General features: G+C 36.3%; 1 protein-coding gene across 3 annotated transcripts in view; it reads right to left on the bottom strand.

Annotated features, from left to right (window-relative positions):
* Positions 1–3538: 3538 nt before the first annotated feature.
* Positions 3539–20363, bottom strand: part of acsl1a (acyl-CoA synthetase long chain family member 1a) — a 26230-nt gene continuing 9405 nt past the window's right edge. Inside the window, exons 1-21 of one of the 3 annotated variants that reach the window (XM_016560079.1) lie at positions 19844–20150; positions 17464–17685; positions 14869–14983; positions 14705–14769; positions 14421–14522; positions 13874–13973; positions 13128–13303; positions 12977–13009; positions 12794–12845; positions 12181–12254; positions 11578–11655; positions 10752–10886; positions 10509–10643; positions 9194–9289; positions 9027–9099; positions 8838–8926; positions 8579–8695; positions 6937–7080; positions 5600–5701; positions 5361–5432; positions 3539–4529 (exon numbers count right to left, since the gene is read on the bottom strand). In XM_016560079.1, coding sequence (XP_016415565.1) covers positions 4389–4529; positions 5361–5432; positions 5600–5701; positions 6937–7080; positions 8579–8695; positions 8838–8926; positions 9027–9099; positions 9194–9289; positions 10509–10643; positions 10752–10886; positions 11578–11655; positions 12181–12254; positions 12794–12845; positions 12977–13009; positions 13128–13303; positions 13874–13973; positions 14421–14522; positions 14705–14769; positions 14869–14983; positions 17464–17658 — 2094 coding nt within the window. In that variant the 5' untranslated portion in view covers positions 17659–17685; positions 19844–20150 and the 3' untranslated portion in view covers positions 3539–4388. Of the gene's footprint in view, positions 4530–5360; positions 5433–5599; positions 5702–6936; positions 7081–8578; positions 8696–8837; positions 8927–9026; positions 9100–9193; positions 9290–10508; positions 10644–10751; positions 10887–11577; positions 11656–11705; positions 11784–12180; positions 12255–12793; positions 12846–12976; positions 13010–13127; positions 13304–13873; positions 13974–14420; positions 14523–14704; positions 14770–14868; positions 14984–17463; positions 17686–19843; positions 20151–20363 lie in introns of those variants that run through there. The other 2 variants (XM_016560080.1, XM_016560078.1) reach the window with 2 other exon arrangements.

Raw genomic sequence — 20363 nt, 5'->3', positions numbered from 1 at the left:
GATAATTGGTAAAAAAAAAAAAAGTTAAATATCTTAACCCTATTGTTAGACCTACCTGAAAAACTAAAAAGCAATTTATTTAATTCGAAGGCCTGTCGTTATTTTTTATTTGTGCTATCATTATTAATTTCTTTATTTGTTCTTATTTTATTATTAACTGCTTAGCCTCCTTGTCATTTTTTATTCAATTCAAAGTTTGAAATCAAGCTATCTCTTGCTACTGCACCAAAATTACCCCACTGTAAAATAAAAAAAAACACTTGAGTGAGCAAAAATTTGTGAGATAGCTAGTTATAATGGTAATTAAATCATGTTTACATATGTATAAAAGCCTACATTAAAATCTGTCATATAAATTGGTCTTTTCATTAGAAATTAGCCTACTGATTGCCACCATTGATGGACAATTTTTTTAATAATATTAAAAATATCTGTATGACATTATATTCTGCAGTTCTTCCCTGTTGTACCGAATATCTATACTTTCAAATTATCACATCGAAGTTAGAAATTCAAATATTGTGACAAAATTAATTTTGTAGGGTGCCACAAGTTTGTAAAAATTTCCAAAGGGTGCCGCGACTAAAGAAAGGTTGGGAAACACTGGTCTAGCCAACTCCCAGCGAGAGTTACTAATACCATTTTAGAGGCTAGAGCTCAGTCCACAAGGTGCCTCTATGCACTCAAATGGTCAGTCTTCAGTGACCAGCACAAAGCCAGAATCCGGTGTCATGTGACGTGTCCCACGTGCTAACCTTTCCGCAGGAGCTGCTGGATAAGGGGCGCACCCCTTCCACGCTTAAAGTCTATGTGGCAGCCATCGTGGCGAATCATTCTCTCGAGGCTGGCCGGACAATTGGCAGGAACGACTTGGTCGTTAAGTTCCTTAGAGGCGCTCGGCGGTTAAATCCTCCTCACCCTTGGACTGTGCCAGTATGGGACTTGTCTATAGTCCTGAGAGCCCTCAAATGTTCCCCCTTTGAGCCACTTCAAACAGCTGGCTTAAGGGTCATGACCGCTCTGCTTTTGGCCCTAGCTACGGTCAAGCGAGTAGGTGACTTGCAAGCCCTGTCTGTCAGTGCTTCCTGTCTTGAGTTTGGACCCAATGACTGTAAAGTCGTTCTTCAACCACGCAGCGGTTATGTACTGAAGGTGCTCTCAACTCCGTTTAGAGTCCAGGTCATTTTCCTTTTAGCCCTCCCTGGAACAGATGGCGAACAAGGTCCCAATTTGTTGTGCCCTGTCCGGGCACTACGAGTTTACATTAAGCGCTCTGAGTCTTTTAGACAAACAGAGCAGCTTTTTGTGTGCTTTGGAGGCCGCTCTAAAGGGCTGCCGGTCACAAAGCAAAGACTATCTCATTGGATAGTAGATGCTACAGCTCTGGTCTATACCTTAGCTGGCTTGCATTGCCTTATAGGTGTGAGGGCCCATTCCACCAGGGAAATGGCCTCCTCTTGGGCCTGGTTCTCTATTGGGGAGATTTGTGCGGCCGCCGGCTGGTCGTCGCTGTCTACCTTTATTAGATTCTACAATTTGGACGTCCCTGCCCTGCAGACGTGGGTCTCATCCGCTTAATGTTTACTCCTTTACTCCAACATATGTTGGACGTGATCCTTATGTTATGACGAGGAGCGATATTCAACTGAATTTTAATACTTGCCTGTCATCGAGGCGGTAGATATAAGCAACCTTGTCCTCCAGACATCCTTCAACTCCAGAAAACAAATGAAAGCATACAAAAGTATGGAGGCATGCTGTTTTGTTAGCTTGTTGATCAATCAGAATCAAAGACTGGATCTATCCAACATGATTCATGCATTTTGAAGACATTTTCAAGTACTGTATGCTATATTAAAGGGGTCCTATTATGCTCTTTTACGAAGTCTTGATTTTGTTTTGGCGGTGTACTAGAACATGATCTCATGTTTGGTGGTTCGAAAAACGCATTATTTTTCACATAATTTACATTATTACAATACCTTTCTCCCCAGCCTGGCACAAACGGCTCGATTAGTTCCGGGTTTGATGAAGGCCCGCCTTCCGAAATAAGAAATGCGTTGTGATTGGTTAACTGTCCCAGTGCGTTGTGATTGGCGAACAGCTTAGACGGTGTTTCAGTACTGCCACGCCCCTTACCAAATCAGCAAGTTAAGTCTGCTCAGGTATAGTTAACGATGGCGTCAATATTGCCATATCAATTTGAGCCGGATTCAGACCCCGAGAATATTGAACAAGAGGATCGCGCAGAACCTTTCCACGCACGGATATTGCAAGACATATTAGACTGGAAACGCTATTGTTGTTTTATTGGCTAAATCACGTTTTAGATAGGATGTCAACAACCGCTTTAAAAACAACTGCATTTACTATGTACAGATAAGTGCAACGGTAATATGTATTACATCGCAGAAACGGCATACAACTTATACTTTGAAACGTAAATAACACACACAACAACAAATAAAGCAGCACACTTACAGGCTGTGATGCAGATACAGCAGATTGTCCCGACAAAGTGGGAACTGCTCCGTCTTTCAGCAAAATCTTTTTGGCGAAACCAGCACTGTACTCCCCTATGGTACTCCCTCATGACTCCCCTCAAAACTTGACGCTACAAGCAGCTCTTCTTCGTTTTCTCTGATGCACCAAATTTGCAGCAGCACTTCTTTGTAACTTTGTAGATCTTTTTTATGTCCAAACATACACACTACACACTGACTAAAATTCAAAAAGTGAAAAAGCATAATAGGACCCCTTTAATCAAATGATGTTTGGAAACTATAGAAATGTATTTCCAGAGGACAGTTGAATCTATAATGTGTGTTTGTTGGTTCCTAGGCAGGTTGCAAAAAGCATGTTATTCTGCTTCCAGTGTCTATAAATTGTGTAGGACACTGACAGCCAGTGAGACTAGTTTCTTGAATTTCTGGGTATTTTTATTAAGAAAGTTTGCTCAGGTGGCTCAATAGCCTTAGGCACAGGTGAGAGTAAACGACAATGGAAGCAAGGAGAGGAGTTTCTCATCCATACATTTTTTACCATATGCCTCATTGCCTTTTCAGTTTCATTCTTTCAATTATATGAAAATCATTGTTGTACTCTTAGTAGCAGGTCATAGAGTAGTTCTTTATGGTACACATTATATTGTAATGGAATCTTTTTGCCCACATTGATGTTTTTTTAAATATAAAATAAAATAACATTTTTAAATAAAAATGGCACCAGAGAATAAAATATTAGGCAACCAAGTGGCCTTTTTATACAGCAGCTCTGTACCACAAGTCACATTTTTCTTGTGATTTGTAGCGTATTAATGTCTTTTGTGTTTTCTTTGAGTTTTTAACCTACACTCAACTTAATTTTATGCTTAATATCGCAGTTCTCACCCATTCCAAGATAATTCCCACTGTCTTGGCTATTCTGTGGAATATGAACCAGAAATACTACAATTCCACTGTGTAAAGCTCCCTTTTTTTTTAACATAGGCACTGTTACAACGTTAATGAATAGGAACCCAAACACTATTAAAAGACAATGCCATCAGTTTATTTCTCTCTTCAACACCGCATGCTACAAATAACTGTTTGCACAATTTACATGAATACAATAAAGATGTACAAACATAAATAGATAACCTATATACAAGGTTTAATCTCCAGGAGAGAGGCACATTTGAGATGTACCGAGATTCCAAAGTGCTGTTAGTGGAATCTGAGTATCAACAAGAACCAATTTGTGATGTCATTTCACTGTCAATTTCAGTGAAAATCTATTATTTAGATATAGAAAAGACCTGTTTAGACCAGATGTCAAACACATAACCATACCATTTGTTTGTTACCATAACAAAAGCATTGTGACTCACAATATAAATTTCAATAGTAAGCACTGATAAATATCCATTTACTGAAGTTTAATGGAAACCACTCTATTTTAAATAAGTGTTGAGAAAAATATCTGCACATGGTTTACAAATCAGAAACCTTTTTGGCATTTGTCGTTTTGTTTTATATGATCTTGCAGGTGTGTTCTGGGTTATTACACTCAAGGCATTCACTGGCCTAAAGCATTGGGGTGGTTCACTTCCAGGTGCCATCACAGATGAATAGCAGGGCTCATGAAATGTTTGGTATGTGCTTCGCTGGTGGGACAATACTTCACCTCTTCTGAGAGATGACTGTGGCACCTCCAAGTGGTAGAAATGACAAAAGTACCAGCCGCAGTGGTCCTTCTCTCCCCACCATGTGAGTGATGGAACAGCATGACAGAACTGGAGCACCTCCTTCATAATCATCACCACATTGCAAGTATGCATGTTTGGGGTGTTCTAGTTCACCCTCAGTGTAGACGGGTGTCTCTCTCTCTCTCACTCTTTCTGTAGTTGTTCACATTTTGATTTTAGCGTAGAGCTGGTCTATCTTCTCTCTGAAGTGGTTTCTCAGCTCGGTTCTCTTTGCTTTCAGTGTTGGCGTGAGGAGTCCATTCTGAACAGAGAACATTTCCATGTGCAGGGCAATGTCTCTCACCTACACACACAAACACAGAGATAAGAAAAGAATACAGTCATTCTTGTACAGGGGTCATCAAACCTTTCTGACCCAGGGACCCCAGTAAAAAAAAAAAAAAAATTTTACTTTTCAGATTAACAATATTAATGACAATAATAATTTTAATATTAACTATAACTATATTATTTAGGGACTCAAAATATTTATCATAATTATATTTAATATATATTTCTGTATATCTCATTATACTATTTATAACAATTATACTATTAGTAGAAATAATAATTGTAAAATAAAATTATACAAATGATATTTTATTACATTATGCTAAACTAGTGTAGACCCAATTTCTAAATTAACTTCATTTTATAGTCCAACAGAGAGATTAACATTATTTTAATAATTATTTTTAAGAATGCATTCTTAAAATGATGTTACTCTCTCATTTGGACAATAAAATTAATTTAATGTAGAAATTTGATCAACACTAACAATTACGTTACATAATGTACATAACTTACATTATGCTACACTTGTGTTATTAATATAAATATAATTTTTATTCTGTATAAAAAAAATTAATTATGATTTTAAAAGGTTATTGCACAAATTGTTTAGAAATTAATTCTTATTCATATTTAGATTTTTTTTATATGCTATATCAAAGATTTTTTTCAAAATTTAAAAAAACATTTTGTGTGTTATTTGTGAGTTAACGGACCTCCTACAGTAATTTATGGACAACCAGGGATCCCCAGACCCTGGTTAAAAACCTTGCTTAAAACCTTGTGTAAAAAGGTGATTTGCAGCAGTGTTGAAGTTATCAAGAATTGTGTTCATTAGATTCACCTGTTCAAAGGACTTCAGTCCAGCTTCTTTGCCTAGCCGAATGATATCCTCTAGGATGGCATTTTTCAGTTCCTGTTTAAACACAATATCAGACATCAGATCTTTAAGGGTGGCTCAGGCCATTTAAACACTACAGCTCATTCAAAATCTCAAGTCCTAATGCTTTCAACAGCAAATAAAAAATTAAAGCATTGAATCCAGAGCTTTCAAGTGTCTTTTTTTCTGTGTAAGTGTTTTACCTTGCTTTTGCACATTTCAGTGTAGGAGCCCTCAATGCCTCTTTTCTTTACCCATCCTGGCAGAAAGTCTGGATCAGGAACCACAATACCCACTAAACATGCCTACAAAGACACAGGATGGGTTTACTCTCACTTATAGCACATACCCACACATATTCTATCCTCTGACCCACCAAACCACATCCACACTCTCTGATTCACTGCTGTGTAGAAGTGACAGTCATTAAGTCCAGGGTCCTGTTTGGGTACAATGCTCAACTCTGCAAATTGTGTTGTAAATAGAAACGGTTGACGGCCTTCAGACTACAGAGCGCAAACACAAATAAGCACGGGACAGTTTGAAAGCCGCTGCCTTTCAGTGGGTATCAAATTAAAGGGTTACTCCACCCCAAAATGAAAATTTTGTCATTAATCACTTACCTCCATGTCGTTCCAAACCCGTAAAAGCTTCGTTCGTCTTCGGAACACAATTTAAGATATTTTGGATGAAAACCGTGACCGTCCCATTGACTGCCAAGTAAATAACAAGGTCAAGGTCCAGAAAAGTATGAAAGACATCGTCAAAATAGTCCATCTGTGGTTCAATCTGAATTTTATGAAGCGATTTTTTTGTTTTTTTGTCTTTTTGTTTTCTTTGCGTACAAAAAGTGCGTATGCTGTTCTGTGTCAGCCGCACCACACGGATAAGCTGTTTTCGTTCAAATCAAAGCGTAAATAAACGTAGAAAACGTATCCGTATGGTGCGGCTGACACAGACAAGTAGAACAGCATATTCGGAACACAATTTAAGATATTTTGGATGAAAACCGTGACCGTCCCATTGACTGCCAAGTAAATAACAAGGTCAAGGTCCAGAAAAGTATGAAAGACATCGTCAAAATAGTCCATCTGTGGTTCAATCTGAATTTTATGAAGCGATTTTTTTGTTTTTTTGTCTTTTTGTTTTCTTTGCGTACAAAAAGTATTCTCGTCGCTTCATGAAATTCAGATTGAACCACTGATGGCAGATGGACTATTTTGACAACGTCTTTCATACTTTTCTGGGCCTTGACAGTGTAATTTACTTGGCAGTCTATGGGACAGTCACAAGCCTCCCGGTTTTCATCCAAAATATCTTAAATTGTGTTCCGAAGACGAACAAAGCTTTTACGGGTTTGAAACGACTTGGGGGTAAGTGATTAATGACAATATTTTCATTTTGGGGTGGAGTAACCCTTTAAGTTGAGTCTTGGCTGTTGGACCCGTAGTCCGCCTGATTTTCAGACCCGCACCCTCACCGCAAATGACAATGTAATTTCACCCATTACATCAAATATTAATGGTTCACTCTCTCTCACCTGCAGACTGTCTCCATGAACAAAAACCTGAGCCACAGGGTCACTGCGGATGTAGATGTTCTCAATCTTCTCTGGAGCGATGTATTCACCCTGAGCCAGCTTGAAGATGTGTTTCTTCCTGTCTATAATCTTCAGAGTCCCATTCTAAAACAATGCATACTCAACTTCACTAATTAAATAAAAAAGAATATGCAAGGTTTCTGTTCTCTTAAAACGCAAGCATTAACTTCAAAATATTACAAAATTTGCAACAATTTGGAAGGACTGTGCAGAAGTTCAGTGGACACGCATGCAGTAGTGTGGAAAAATCTTGATCACGATAACTTTTCTTTTTTCTTTTGAACTTTATATTTCATCAAAGAATCCTGAAAAAAATGTATTAGGCAGCACAACTGTTTCAACATCATTGATAATAATAAGAAATGTGACACTGAAGACTGAAGTAATGGCTGCTGAAAATTCAGCTTTGCATCACAGTAATATACATTATATTTAAAAAAAATTTGAAAACAATTATTTAAAATTTTTATAATATTCACCAAATATATACAGCTCTAAGTAGTAATTCAAGAGACCTGTTATCACAAATAAATGCATGGTTGCAAATTAAAATTATTGATTTATTTAAACCTTTTAATTTGACAATTTTAATCATCACATTAACTTAATATTGGTGTAATTTAAGCACCCACCCACTGGATAAGAAGAATACAAGTTGAAATTAAGTGTTATTTTATGGGTTTGTAGTGAAGGGAAAACCTGTTTAATGCTGTTATGTTTGACATTTAAAAGTTTCTGTTATGTGCTAAAGGGTACTGCTCGTGGTTAGGTTGTTGGTGGCTACATGAAGGTAAAAATTACACTGACTCTATGAGCACTAATGCCAGTGACAATTAATATCTTACTTGTTCATTAAAATGTACATGCTAATAATGTAATGTCTTCTGCTGCTTTAAATACTTTAGGGTTTTAAAATCGGGCAGATTCTGATTGGCTGTCAGTGTGTTTGTTCATCAGCTGATAAAAATGGTTCTGAAAATCATTCCAGTGATATTGTTCCTCTGTGTCATTATCCTTATAGCTGTGGTGTGGACTATTCTCATAGAATTAGAACGATTATTAAAACTTTATAGTTATAGTAATAATCCTTGAATGGGCCTTAAGACATGAATATCTCTTGCTTTGTTTTTCAGTATTGCTGTTTTTACAGTAGTTTTAACCAAACAGCATTCGTCAATGTCAAAATAATGTTGGCCAATCAAATCAAAGTAGTAGGTTTACTGTTCACAGAAGCAGAATGCAAATTCCAGCGTGAAACGTCAGTTTTGAGGTAAGATGGAAATTTGCAAAACGCAAATCATTTAATATGTCAACTGTTTTATGATGGAAATTTTAAATGACTGACAGCTATATCCAGTGATGCAAAGGAAAGAGAGAAAGATGAAAGTGGGGCTTATTGGCACAGTGATTAACCAGAAAAATTTAAAATGGCTCTTCATGCCCAAAAGGTTGCCGACCCCTGAAGTAGACGATTCACAGAAATAAGGACACTGATTAAATTAGAACTGAACTGGGAGACTAAAAAAGATACGAAAGAGAGTAAATAAGGCACAGAAGTGTTAAGAGAAGATATGGAATTTACCGGGAGCCATTTGCCGACGTCTCCGGTGTGCAGCCAGCCGTCTTTATCTATGGCCTCTGAGGTCCGCTCTGGGTCCTTCAGGTAACCTTGAAACACATTTGATCCTTTCACACACACCTGTGGAGGACACACACAGCCCCACACCAGTCAACTGAGAGGTACACCATTAGCATTAGCCACAAATGCTGTCAATAGAGCTTAACTTGTATTAAACCCAGAACACTCCTTTTAAAATTCTATAATTTAACTGGTGACACACCTCTCCCTCTCCATTTGCTGCAAAATAATTCATTTCAGGCGCATCCAATAGTTTAACAAAGTTACAGGGCAGCGGTGCTCCCACATGACCTGGGTACAGAGACCAAGAGAGTTTGTGTTACAGGATGTTTATACGTTACTTAAGGTGTATCTGTTTGTTTTATGTGTTAACACGTGTACATCATCTTACCTGCTGTCCAATCTCCAGGAAGTGACATAGTGCAGCCTGCCGTACACTCTGTCTGCCCATAACCCTCATAAAACTACCAAAAAAAGAATTATAAAAAACAGTAACCTAAAAACCAGTTGTGGGAATACTGATAGCAGGAGAACAGAGGTCTCTGTGTGTTTGTGTACCTGGCAGCCCAGCGCTGCTCGCAGGAAGGTGAGGACGGTTGGAGAGACAGGAGCGGCTCCTGTGATCATGAGCCTCACACGTCCACCCAAACTGGCCTGTAGGGGGAGTCACAGGAGTCACTATAAGGTTATGGTACATAGTAGCAGAAAACAGTTGTCACAGTTCTGTTTGGAGTGTTATGTTCATGCATAGTTTAGTTACAAAAAGGTTATAGAGTTTAATTAATAACTGCATTTCATATCTGTGACAGTTTATATAAGTGACAGTTCTGAGCAAACTATTGTAGATATGACATAAGCAGAAGAACTCATACGGTCTATTCATAACAAGGCTCAATACTGCATCAAAAAATACTGAAAAACAATATATCAGTTTTCACAAAAATAATAAGCAGCACAATGGTTTTCAACATTGATAACAAGAAATATTACTTGAGCAACATAGCATATTAGAATGATTTCTGAAGGATCATGTAAGGATCATTACACTTACAGTAATGATGCTGAAAATTCAGCTTTGCGTCACAGGAAAAAATTACATTTATATATATATATATATATATCATAATATGTTCATAATATTTTATATATTTCATAATATTACTTTATTTTTGATTAAATAAATGCAGCCTTGGTGAGCATAAGACACTTTTTGAAAAACATGAAAAAACACCAAAAATGATAACCAATAATTAGAAAGATAACTATAAACAATATTACCTTTTAATGCATTAATTATGCCTTGTAATGCACCTTAAAATGCATTGTATGATCTGATCAATAACTGTAACCACAGTTATAATACATTATAATACTTATCTATTAATTGTTATACATTGTTAGAAAGTATAATGCATTAAAACACATTATGCATTAAAACATTTTACTTAAAGCCTTTATGTATAATGCATTATAAAGGTATTCAAAATGTGTGTTGTAATGCATTATACAATCAGGCTTTATGTAAAATGTTACCAAAAATCATTCTGAAAATGATTCCAACAATATCGTTCCTTTGCATCAGTATTGTTATGGCTGTGCTGTGGACTTCCATATTCTCATAGGATCAGAATGATCATTACAACTTTACAGTTATAGTTATCGTCCTTGGTGTGAATGAGCCTTTAGATGAGACATGATTTCTCTTGCTTTGTTTTTTTTTTTTTTGCTTTATAAATGTTAGGCATTTGGATGCTGAATATTTTTGAATTTGTGTGTTGCTAGGCAACAGAGTCTTTATAGGTTCTCTATGGTTTCCATCAGATTGTTCTGTCCTTGGGCTCTAACACACTCTTTCTCCGCTTTGTCTGGTTACCTGCACTTTGCTGAAGATCACTTTATCCCACATGCTATCCTTCCTCACAACTCCACTTTTAAGCTCCGCCTCTTTCCTACTGGTAGCAAAATCCAGCAGCCATCTTTTGAGAGGAGTGTTCGCCTGTCCGAAGATCTTAATGCAAACATTCATGAATGTATAATGAGCAAAGATCACTGAGTATATTTAAGCTCACACACATAAATGCAAACAGTTTATGTGTGTATAACTAAACAGAAGTACCTTATCAAACATGCGGTTGAGTAGTCTGGGCACTACAGGGAATATAGTGGGCTTAAGAGTCTTCAAATCGTCCATCAGTAGACGGATATCACCCTGAAAATATCCAATCCTGGCCCCATGGACCAGAAGCACACCCTACACACAAAACAAACACAATTATGCAACAAGAATATAATGCAAATTAATCTCTCTCTCTATATATACAGCATATATATGCAGTCAAGAAATCAAAATATCATATATTTAAAGGAATAATTCAACCAAAAATGAAAGTTTGCTGAAAATGTATTCACCCTTAGGCCATCCAAGATGTAGCTGAGTTTGTTTCTTCATCAGAACAGATTTGGAGAAACTTAGCATATAATCACTTGCTCAATGGATCCTATGCAGTGAATGGGTGCTGTCAGAATAAGAGGTGAAACAGCTGATAAAAACATCACAATAATTTGGATTTGTTTATTACAAACATGCCGCTTTTCACTTCACAAGATGTTAATTGATGGACTGGAGTGGTGTGGATTACTTGTGGATTATTGTGAGGCTTTTATCAGCTGTTTGGACTCTCATTCTGACGGCACCCATTCACTGCAGAGGATCCATTGGTGAGCAAGTGATGTAATGCTAGCTTTCTCCAAATCTGTTACGATAAAGAAACAAACCTATCTACATCTTAGATGGCCTGAGGGTAATAAGTTTTCAACAAATTTTCATTTTTGGGTGAACTATTCCTTTAACCAAAATATCCCTTAAAAATTAACTTTGTTACAAACTGTATAGAAAATATATTAAACATTTTTTAATGACTGTGTGCATGCATAATACATACCTCGACCACTCTCTCAAACATGTGTGCTAGTGGTAGGTAAGAAATGTGAATGTCTGTCTGGTTTAGCATGCAGTGAACCTGTAAAACACACACACACACACACACGTGCGGTGTGAAATACAGCGTACCTCTACAACTCTTTCAAACATATGCGCTAACGGTAAGAAGGAGATGAGAACATCCTGAGGACTAGGTTTCAGCAACCCCTAACCAGACGCATATACACATTTACAAACACATCAATACACAAGACACGAGGGAGGATGGAACAGGAAACAGACAATTAAATGAGAAAATGAGGCACAAGAAGAGGTGAACATAACAGAAAGACAAAAAGAATGAAGTTGATTTGAAGAAAACATTTCACTTAACAATTAACTGGCAAAATGAAGGTAACATGCTCCTAAAAACTGCACATATCTGATCTGCCATTTAAATCTCACTGGCTGTGATTTTTGCTCTTGTTTCCCGAGAAAGACTTCACTACAATTTTACATATATTAATTTAGCAGATGCATTTATCCAAAGTGGCTTACAAATGAGGAAATACATGGTTAAACAATACATTTTAAAGGATACAGACGTGGAAATCTCTTGGCTTACCTCTGTAACTTTAATGAAAGCGGAACAATTGGAAACAACGTTTCCATGTGTGAGCATTGCTCCCTTTGGACTTCCTGTTGAAAAAAAAAGAAAGAAAAAATGATACATTAATTCTCTGAGTGAGTTGGAGTCCTAAAAAATGATAAAACATGACAGGATACAATGAGGCAACATCTGAAAGACAGATTAAAAAATAAAATGAATCAGGAGTAGGGTTGTCAATCTCTAAAATGACAACAACAAAAAAATCATACAAGTATCATAAAAGATGTTCTGTATGACTAATACACTAAAAAGTCGTATTTTTTCTAAAGGAATAGTCATTATTCACTAAAATCTTGAAATTCACTCTACAGTAGTTCTCCTTGGCACACTCAGTTGATCCAGTTCATAAAACCAGTCTGAATCATTTGTTCATGAATCAGACTGATCCTTTTCTCCAGTACAAATCAAATACTCAATCATTGTTGCAGCCACATTTGTGCATACTGTTTTGTTCTCTTTCATTAAAAAGGATTAGAATGCATTAATGTGTTAACTACAAAATAGTTCTGCGATTAATGACAATTAAATAGTTAAATACATAGTAAATACAGTATATAAACAATTTTACCTGTAGTTCCACTTGTGAAGCAAATCAGTGCCAGGTCCTCTGGTTTAGGAGGCTAGAAATAAAAAGGCAAAATGAGGACTAATCACCATGAAGCAGAAAACAAATAATAAAGCATTCAAATAAAATTATTCATTATTCACAGTTATAAGTCTGTAAATCAAAACAGTGCTCAGTTTTACTCACAATGGATGTCTTGTGGTTGGCTTTGCCAATAGCCTGTCAAAAGAAAGACTTTATTTAGTGCAGCACAAATACAAGATTAATGGGATCACTGCTTACCAAGGGTGTCTAAGTGTGTGTTTGTGTGTGTGTGTGTGTGTGTGTGTAATCAAACCTCCAGCTCCTTGAGGCTCAGGACCTCAATGCCTTTCTGTTGTGCTTGTGCAGTCAGTTCACGGTCAAAGTTCCCCATGATCACTATGGTTGTGACGCTGTGCTTCCGGCCAGACACACAGTCCAGGATCAAACGAGCCTTATCCGGGATGTCACAGATCACAGTGGAGATGGTGGCTACAACAAAGGCTCTTACTCAAAACAAAGTTCTCATAATTTCAACAACACGACATGTCAACACAATTTCCATCTTCATTAAAATCTTCAAGTGAAATTAAAAATAGTTTTGGTAAATTTCCTCTGAAACCCTCCACCTCTCCCAGCTCCACCTGTCTAGATCTGGTATGGGATATATGGGATTCATGTAGCAGCAGCAGCATATCATACATGCTCACAGCAGCTTGTCTGTGTATCTATTGGCAGCAGCAAGCCCATACTTGCTCTACAGCAGCAACAGTGTGCAGTCGATCTAGCACACCAAGTCCAAATACAATAATACTGTAATAACCTTTAACATGCTAAAACTATTACAAGAGTTCTTACGATTGAAATATGATTACTAATGATCTAATTAATTGGATTTTAATTCCTATTTCAGTAAACAAAACACTTTTCTGAAAAAGGACACAAACAATTTTGAAAGTCCTCATTAAAAAATGTTATTTGCAGAAATAAAAACTGAATAGAAGGGAAATATATCATAAAAGTATTGCACAGAATTGTAAAAAATGCTGTGCGCTTGCTCACCTTTGTCAATGATATAGCTGATGGCCTCTGTACCAAGTGTATCATACAGTGGCACTGCCACCAGTGAATATGTGTAACACGCCAGCTCTGAAATCGTCCACTACAGAAATTGTACACACAATTGAATCAGTTGTAGAATATACATACTGTATGCACAAATAAGCTTATCTTACATAGAAATAATATAGAATGAACAAAACAGAATTAAGAAGTTGCCACACCTGCTGTATAATAAGCAAAGCAATTCATGTAGGATTTAGGGCTGTCAATCAATATGTAACTGAAGTGATTACATGATACTTTGATATATTATCGCATATATCAGTATTCCTTACAAAGCCCCTCAAATGAAGATAATTCAGAAGTTACTATATAATTGTGGCAGACAAATAAAGCACTGAATAAGCAAAGTCAATATATTGCTTATTTTATTTTTATATGAGTGAACATAAGCCTGCCATTCGCCTACAGTCCTGTGTTCACCAAAACCATCATATTTGAGGTTGACAGTTTTAGTAGGAATCTGTGTCAGTGTGCATGTGATTACCTCTGGCCTGTTCTGTGCAAAGATGCCAATGTATTTGTCTCCTGTTTGACTGTGACCTCTGTGGAGTAATGCTGAACCTGCGAACTCTGCCCTGTCTGCTACCTACAAACATGAACATCATATGAATATACACAACTTACTCAAATGAACAGCCACATGGGATAAAATAGAAACAAGACAGGGCAATCAATAAAACATTCAGAGAATAAAAGGCTACACTAGTTCTGGAATAAGGTTTCAAATCAATTTTGCTCAGAATACAAAGCAGACTATAGCAATCTTACCTCTTTATACAAAAGCCATTTATATGGCTTGCCCGGTTTTCGTGATCCCAAACAAGGACCATTATCTATAAAAATAACACATAAAAATGTGAAGATCTCACGCATGATGACAGGCTTCATTTTTGGGTGATTTTAATATCTACTTTAAATACTAGTTGACTTACTTGACACTCGTAGTCCTCGTAAGAAAAACTCATACATTGTCTGAGCGTCTTTATAGTAGTACGTCATGTATGTGTCACCGTCCTGTAGAATGGACCGACAAGCATATCTACTACCCTGAAAAACAAAACAAATAATCTATGATGTTCTATACCAAAAAAAAAAAAAACAACAACTCCTTACTCCAGGCAAATCCGCTCTCACTTCGTTTTCACACCAGATTGATAGTCTGGCAAAGTGTGAACAGAAACAGCGAATCGTCCCAGTGCTGTTGTACATCAGTACATCAGATATCTTGTAACGCCAATCAAATTTGAGGACCTGCAGCATTAATTTGTCCAAGATCAAAGTTGACAGCAGGAAGAAAATACAATTTACTTTCCCTGCATTAGTGTTTGATTAAAAAAAAAAAAAAAGACCAGGCCATTGACAGCAGAAGGAAGGAAGACTTCATGCTAAAGGAATTTACAGATGCTCGCTTTAAAGCTGTCGCCAACATGTTTCAGTGTGTTACCATAGCAAACATACAAGAAATGGTGAGAATACCCAAACTCTTTCAGCCAAAGACAGAGATCAAGGACATACATCTATAATTACACACATCGGTTGAAAGAGGCTGCAGTTATTTGTATCCAAAGCAAAGTTACACACACATATACACAAAAACTACTCAGTGTGTGAGAACAAAAGTGTGTGAGAAAAAAAGCAGGAATGTGATGAAAAAGCATTCCAAAAACAGCTGTAGGTGGGCTGTCCCAACACACATACACTACCATTCAAAAGTTTGTGGTAAGTTAGTTTTGACGTTTTTTGAAGAAAAAAAATAGTTAAAAAAACGTTAAAAAATATATCTATATTTGAGCAAGATACAGGTCCATCTCAATAAATTAGAATGTTGTGGAAAAGTTAATTTATTTCAGTAATTCAACTCAAATTGTTAAATAAATTCAATAAATTCAATGCACACAGACTGAAGTAGTTTAAGTCTTTGGTTCTTTTAACTGTGATGATTTTGGCTCACATTTAACAAAAACCCACCAATTCACTATCTCAACAAATTAGAATACTTCATAAGACCAATAAAAAAAACATTTTTAGTGAATTGTTGGCCTTCTGGAAAGTATGTTCATTTACTGTACATGTACTCAATACTTGGTAGGGGCTCCTTTTGCTTTAAATTCGGCGTGGCATGGAGGTGATCAGTTGTGTCTCTTGTTTCTCATTTTCCTCTTGACAATCCATTGCTCTACATATACACACATTGTGGCCTTTTATTTTTATTTTATTTTTATTTTTTTTTATTTATTTTTTTTTTTCCTCTCTGTGTGTGTCCTGATTGATCATGTGATCTCTTTAATTATCATGTGATTCTGAGCCAAAATCATCACAATTAAAAGAACCAAAGACTTAAACTACTTCAGTCTGTGTGCATTGAATTTATTTAATACACGAGTTTCACAATTTGAGTTGAATTACTGAAATAAATTAACTTTTCCACGACATTCTAATTTATTGAGATGCACCTGTATTATATTATTATAATTAAAAAAAAGTTTTTTTTAAAAGTGTATGCCATAAATGAAACGTATTTTAATATATTCCAGTCTTCAGTGTCACATGATCCTTCAAAAATCATTCAAGATTTGGTGCTTAAAAAACATTCCTGTAGAAATGTTGAAAATAGTTGTGCTGCTTAATGTTTTTGTGGAAACCATGAAACCACAATGCACGGTCACAAGAAGCACAGCAAATGTTTTCTGCACTAAGACCTAACAAAATGTACAGTATGTCACAGAGATGGGGAACTCGGGAGTTCATACATGCATGCAAAAAGACCGTGCCGTGGTGAACCCAGAGGAAGCCACAGTGCACAGAAGCCATAAGCTGAACTGCTTTTTACAGGAAGCTTGCAAAAAAATCACGGTCGCATCTGACAGACGCCTTCACCCTTTTGCCTCTGAAATGCCTTCAAAGGTCATTGAACGTGTTAAATAAATGTGATTGTTACACATTCATGTTTCACAAGCTATGATAGTGTGCAGGACTTCTCATGACCTTGGTGGATTTGCAAGCCATATGGCTGCTAAGCAACTGTTGGAAACCAGAATGCACTAGTTTTTTATCAATCTTCTGGGAGTTCTTTTTTTTTTAAACCAGGTGGCCACAATGAGCATTTCCAATGAGGAATTAGTCGTTTGCTTTCCCAAAGTTTTACGGCAAAGTTTAAAGTGAAATATAAGGCATCAAAACAAGTAACACTGCAACAAGATATCCTCAAGTGCAACTGTGTATTCTGCTTTCTTTAACAAATGATTGCATAGTTAATAATTAATCATCTCAAAATGAAATAGTTACCACATTGCTGCATGCCAGAGTATTAAAGTGTCATCATCTAAACAGTAGTTGGTTGTTTTGCATGTAGGTTATATGGGTCCTTCCTGTTTATGTGGCCTGAAAAAACTATAACGTAGACTACCCGGAGTTTTACACACAGACTGACTCTGAGAGACTATTCTACCTGAACCATTTCACCTCACCATTGCTCAACAAATTAGTTTTGTGATATAAAATATTTATGGAAGCATTTTGACACCTACCTGCACCTCCACGGACTGCATGTGGAGGTCACAGGGTGGTTTAACTGCTTTGGGACGGGTGGCCAGCCAGTATGTGGTGATGGCAGCGAACGCACCCATGCCCATGAGGGTGTTGGTGGGTAAACTGCGCACATACTGCCTCAAGTCGTCCAGCTCAGGTATCCGCAGGTGCCGGATCAGATCCTGGGCCTGCATTGCTCTGCAAGTTCAGCTTGTTCAAGTCTATAAAAAGAAAACACAGAGGGATGACTTTAGTGAGACACAAAGCCTGATTGTTAGCTGAAAATCGGTTTGAAATTTGACATTACTTTCGTGTCTGTGTTAACTCATATTGAGTAAATGACAAAGAAAAATACATTTTGTACGAAAATGAATAAAGCAGGACATTGTAGTCAAAGAATAATTCAAAAATTATTTCTTAATCCAGTAAACTAGGAATGCACAATATTCTACTATATTTATTGTATCAAAATATTTAGTATAATGTATTGTTTATATTTATTATATAAATTATATTATTATTTTGTTATTCTAATTTGATCAGTATATGTTTTATAATTTTATCCATCATTTATATTGCACATTATAGTGTTGTGTTGTTATTGTTTTTTTCTTTTTTTAACAAACTAGATGTATAATATTCAAATATCTACTCAACCCACCCAAAGAGTGAGAATATCCTTTCATTTTATCCCTGTATTTCTCTGCCTTGTTCATCACAGCTGTATATGAGCAGAAAATTGGGCTATAATAAAAAACTACAATAAATATTTCAGCTGCATCAGCCCATAGCCTCTAGCGCAGTATTTCTCTGTACAGTCTCTACTCTTGGAAGTGGACTAATTACAGACAGGAAGACTTCAGACACTTCTGCAGCTTGACTTGACTACTCTCACAATAAAGAAACAGCTTCTCTGAATCAGTGAGACGTTTGCTGATAATATCTCTGAAAACACTTCATCTTCACAGAGAGGGTGAAAATGAATGCTAAAGCCTGTGAACAGCACTGTTAATGTGTTGTAGATAATACAGTGGGCCTTCACCTCAGAGGTCTGTGTGACACTGGCCCGCTGTTTTATCCACAGACTTATACATATACACCACTAGTCAAAAGTCTGGAATAATGAAGATCTTTCTACTGTTTTTGTAAGAAGTCTCTTATGAAGTCTCCAAGGCTGCATATATCTGATATTATAAATATTACAGTTTAAAATAGCTGTTTTCTATTTGAATATATTTTAAAATGTAATTTATTTTCTGTGATGGCAAAGCTGAATTTTTAGCAGCTATTACTCCAGTCCTTATATATATATTATAGTCCTATATATATATTAGGCATATTATGATTTCTGGAGGATCATATGACACTGAAGACTGGAGTAATGATGCTTAAAATTTAGCTTTACATCACATGGATAAATTAAATATTTTCAAATAGAAAACATTTCATTTAAATTGTAATAATTTTTCACAATATTACTGTTTTTACTCTATTTTTAATAAAATAAATGGTGGGCCTTTGTGAGCATAACAATATTAAAAAGTCTTAATTATTCCAAACTTGCGTAGGGTATTTCTACAAATACATCAATATTGTTACATATGGCATGACATAATGGTAAGCAACAGAAATTTTGCAAAGATATAAAAATTCAAGTGCAGAATAATTATTTTATCATAATGTCATGATGCACCACATTTCGAATTATTTCTAAATTTCAAATTGGTTGTAAATTAATAAATCTGTCTAATCAGTGAATGAAAGCCAATGCTTTTAGTGTTTTAGTGCATTTACAGTGTACTCTGCACTATAAAAAAAAAAAAGATTTTTCCAAGTTGTAAATAAAACTACATTTTACAACAAGTATATACAATAAAAAAATGTCTACTTCAAAATTTCATGTTTAATTCAGTAAGTTACTTGAAAATCAGTTCTACAAAGTGTGCCATAAAAGACGACAGTAATGTACAGGACAATGTCACTTTTAAACTTCAGTTTTAATTTATTTCAGAATTTATTTCACAAAGCGCAAATAAACCAATAAAATAAAATGTCAATATCAGCTGATAGCAGATCGCCAATGTCAGTATTTCTCAAGGTGAAAACTTTCTCTAGTTTCCATTCTACTAAAGTCCCAGTGCCTCTGACCTTGAACTAACCCAGTCTAAAGATCAAACACACTTATAAATGAGAACATTCAATAAAGATTTTTTGCTTTATTTATGAATGGATTTTCCCACTGTGAATGCCGGATTTCATTTAGATTTACCTCACTTCTGGGACAATATTATACCCAAAGTATTACATGCAAACACACACACAGCTTGACAACGTCACTTTTCTGATGGAATCAAAACTGAAGGATGGAAAAATACTCACCCTGGCCTGCAGCTCTAGTTGTGTGGGTGTGGGTATTAGCTCTATTGTAATATTCTGTTTTTTTAATGGATGCTTTCTGCGTGTCTGTTGTTGTAGTTAAACTGACCTAAGCAGCACTGAAGGAAACTATTGGCTATGAATAGCAGAATGACCCTCACGTACAGCAATACCACCACGCGGGTCTCTCTCGTTTTCTCTCACTCTCTCTGTCAATCTTTCACTTTCCCTCTCGATTTCTCCCTTTCTTTTTCTCATGTGTCTCTCATGCATTTTTCATTTCAGACTGATTGTTTTTAAGTCCTGTAGTCTGTTTTAGCAGATGCAATCGTGTGTGTGTGTGAATGAAGTGGGTCTTTTGAAATGCTCCAAAACACACAGAGATTCTGGCATCCCACACATCAATACAAAGTGTACTGACGCTCTTCTTATCTCAGAAACATAAGCACACAAATCCAGTCTACAGATGTGAGAGCTGACATTGCTGTGTATGTTTGTGGAATTCCTGCTGAACAGCACAGTA

Source organism: Sinocyclocheilus rhinocerous, unplaced genomic scaffold (assembly GCF_001515625.1).
Source record: "Sinocyclocheilus rhinocerous isolate Xijiao unplaced genomic scaffold, SAMN03320098_v1.1 scaffold288, whole genome shotgun sequence".
NCBI classification, from domain to species: Eukaryota; Metazoa; Chordata; class Actinopteri; order Cypriniformes; family Cyprinidae; genus Sinocyclocheilus; species Sinocyclocheilus rhinocerous.
The sequence above is the reverse complement of the archived record's forward strand: the minus strand, read 5'-3'. Positions and strand labels throughout refer to the sequence as shown.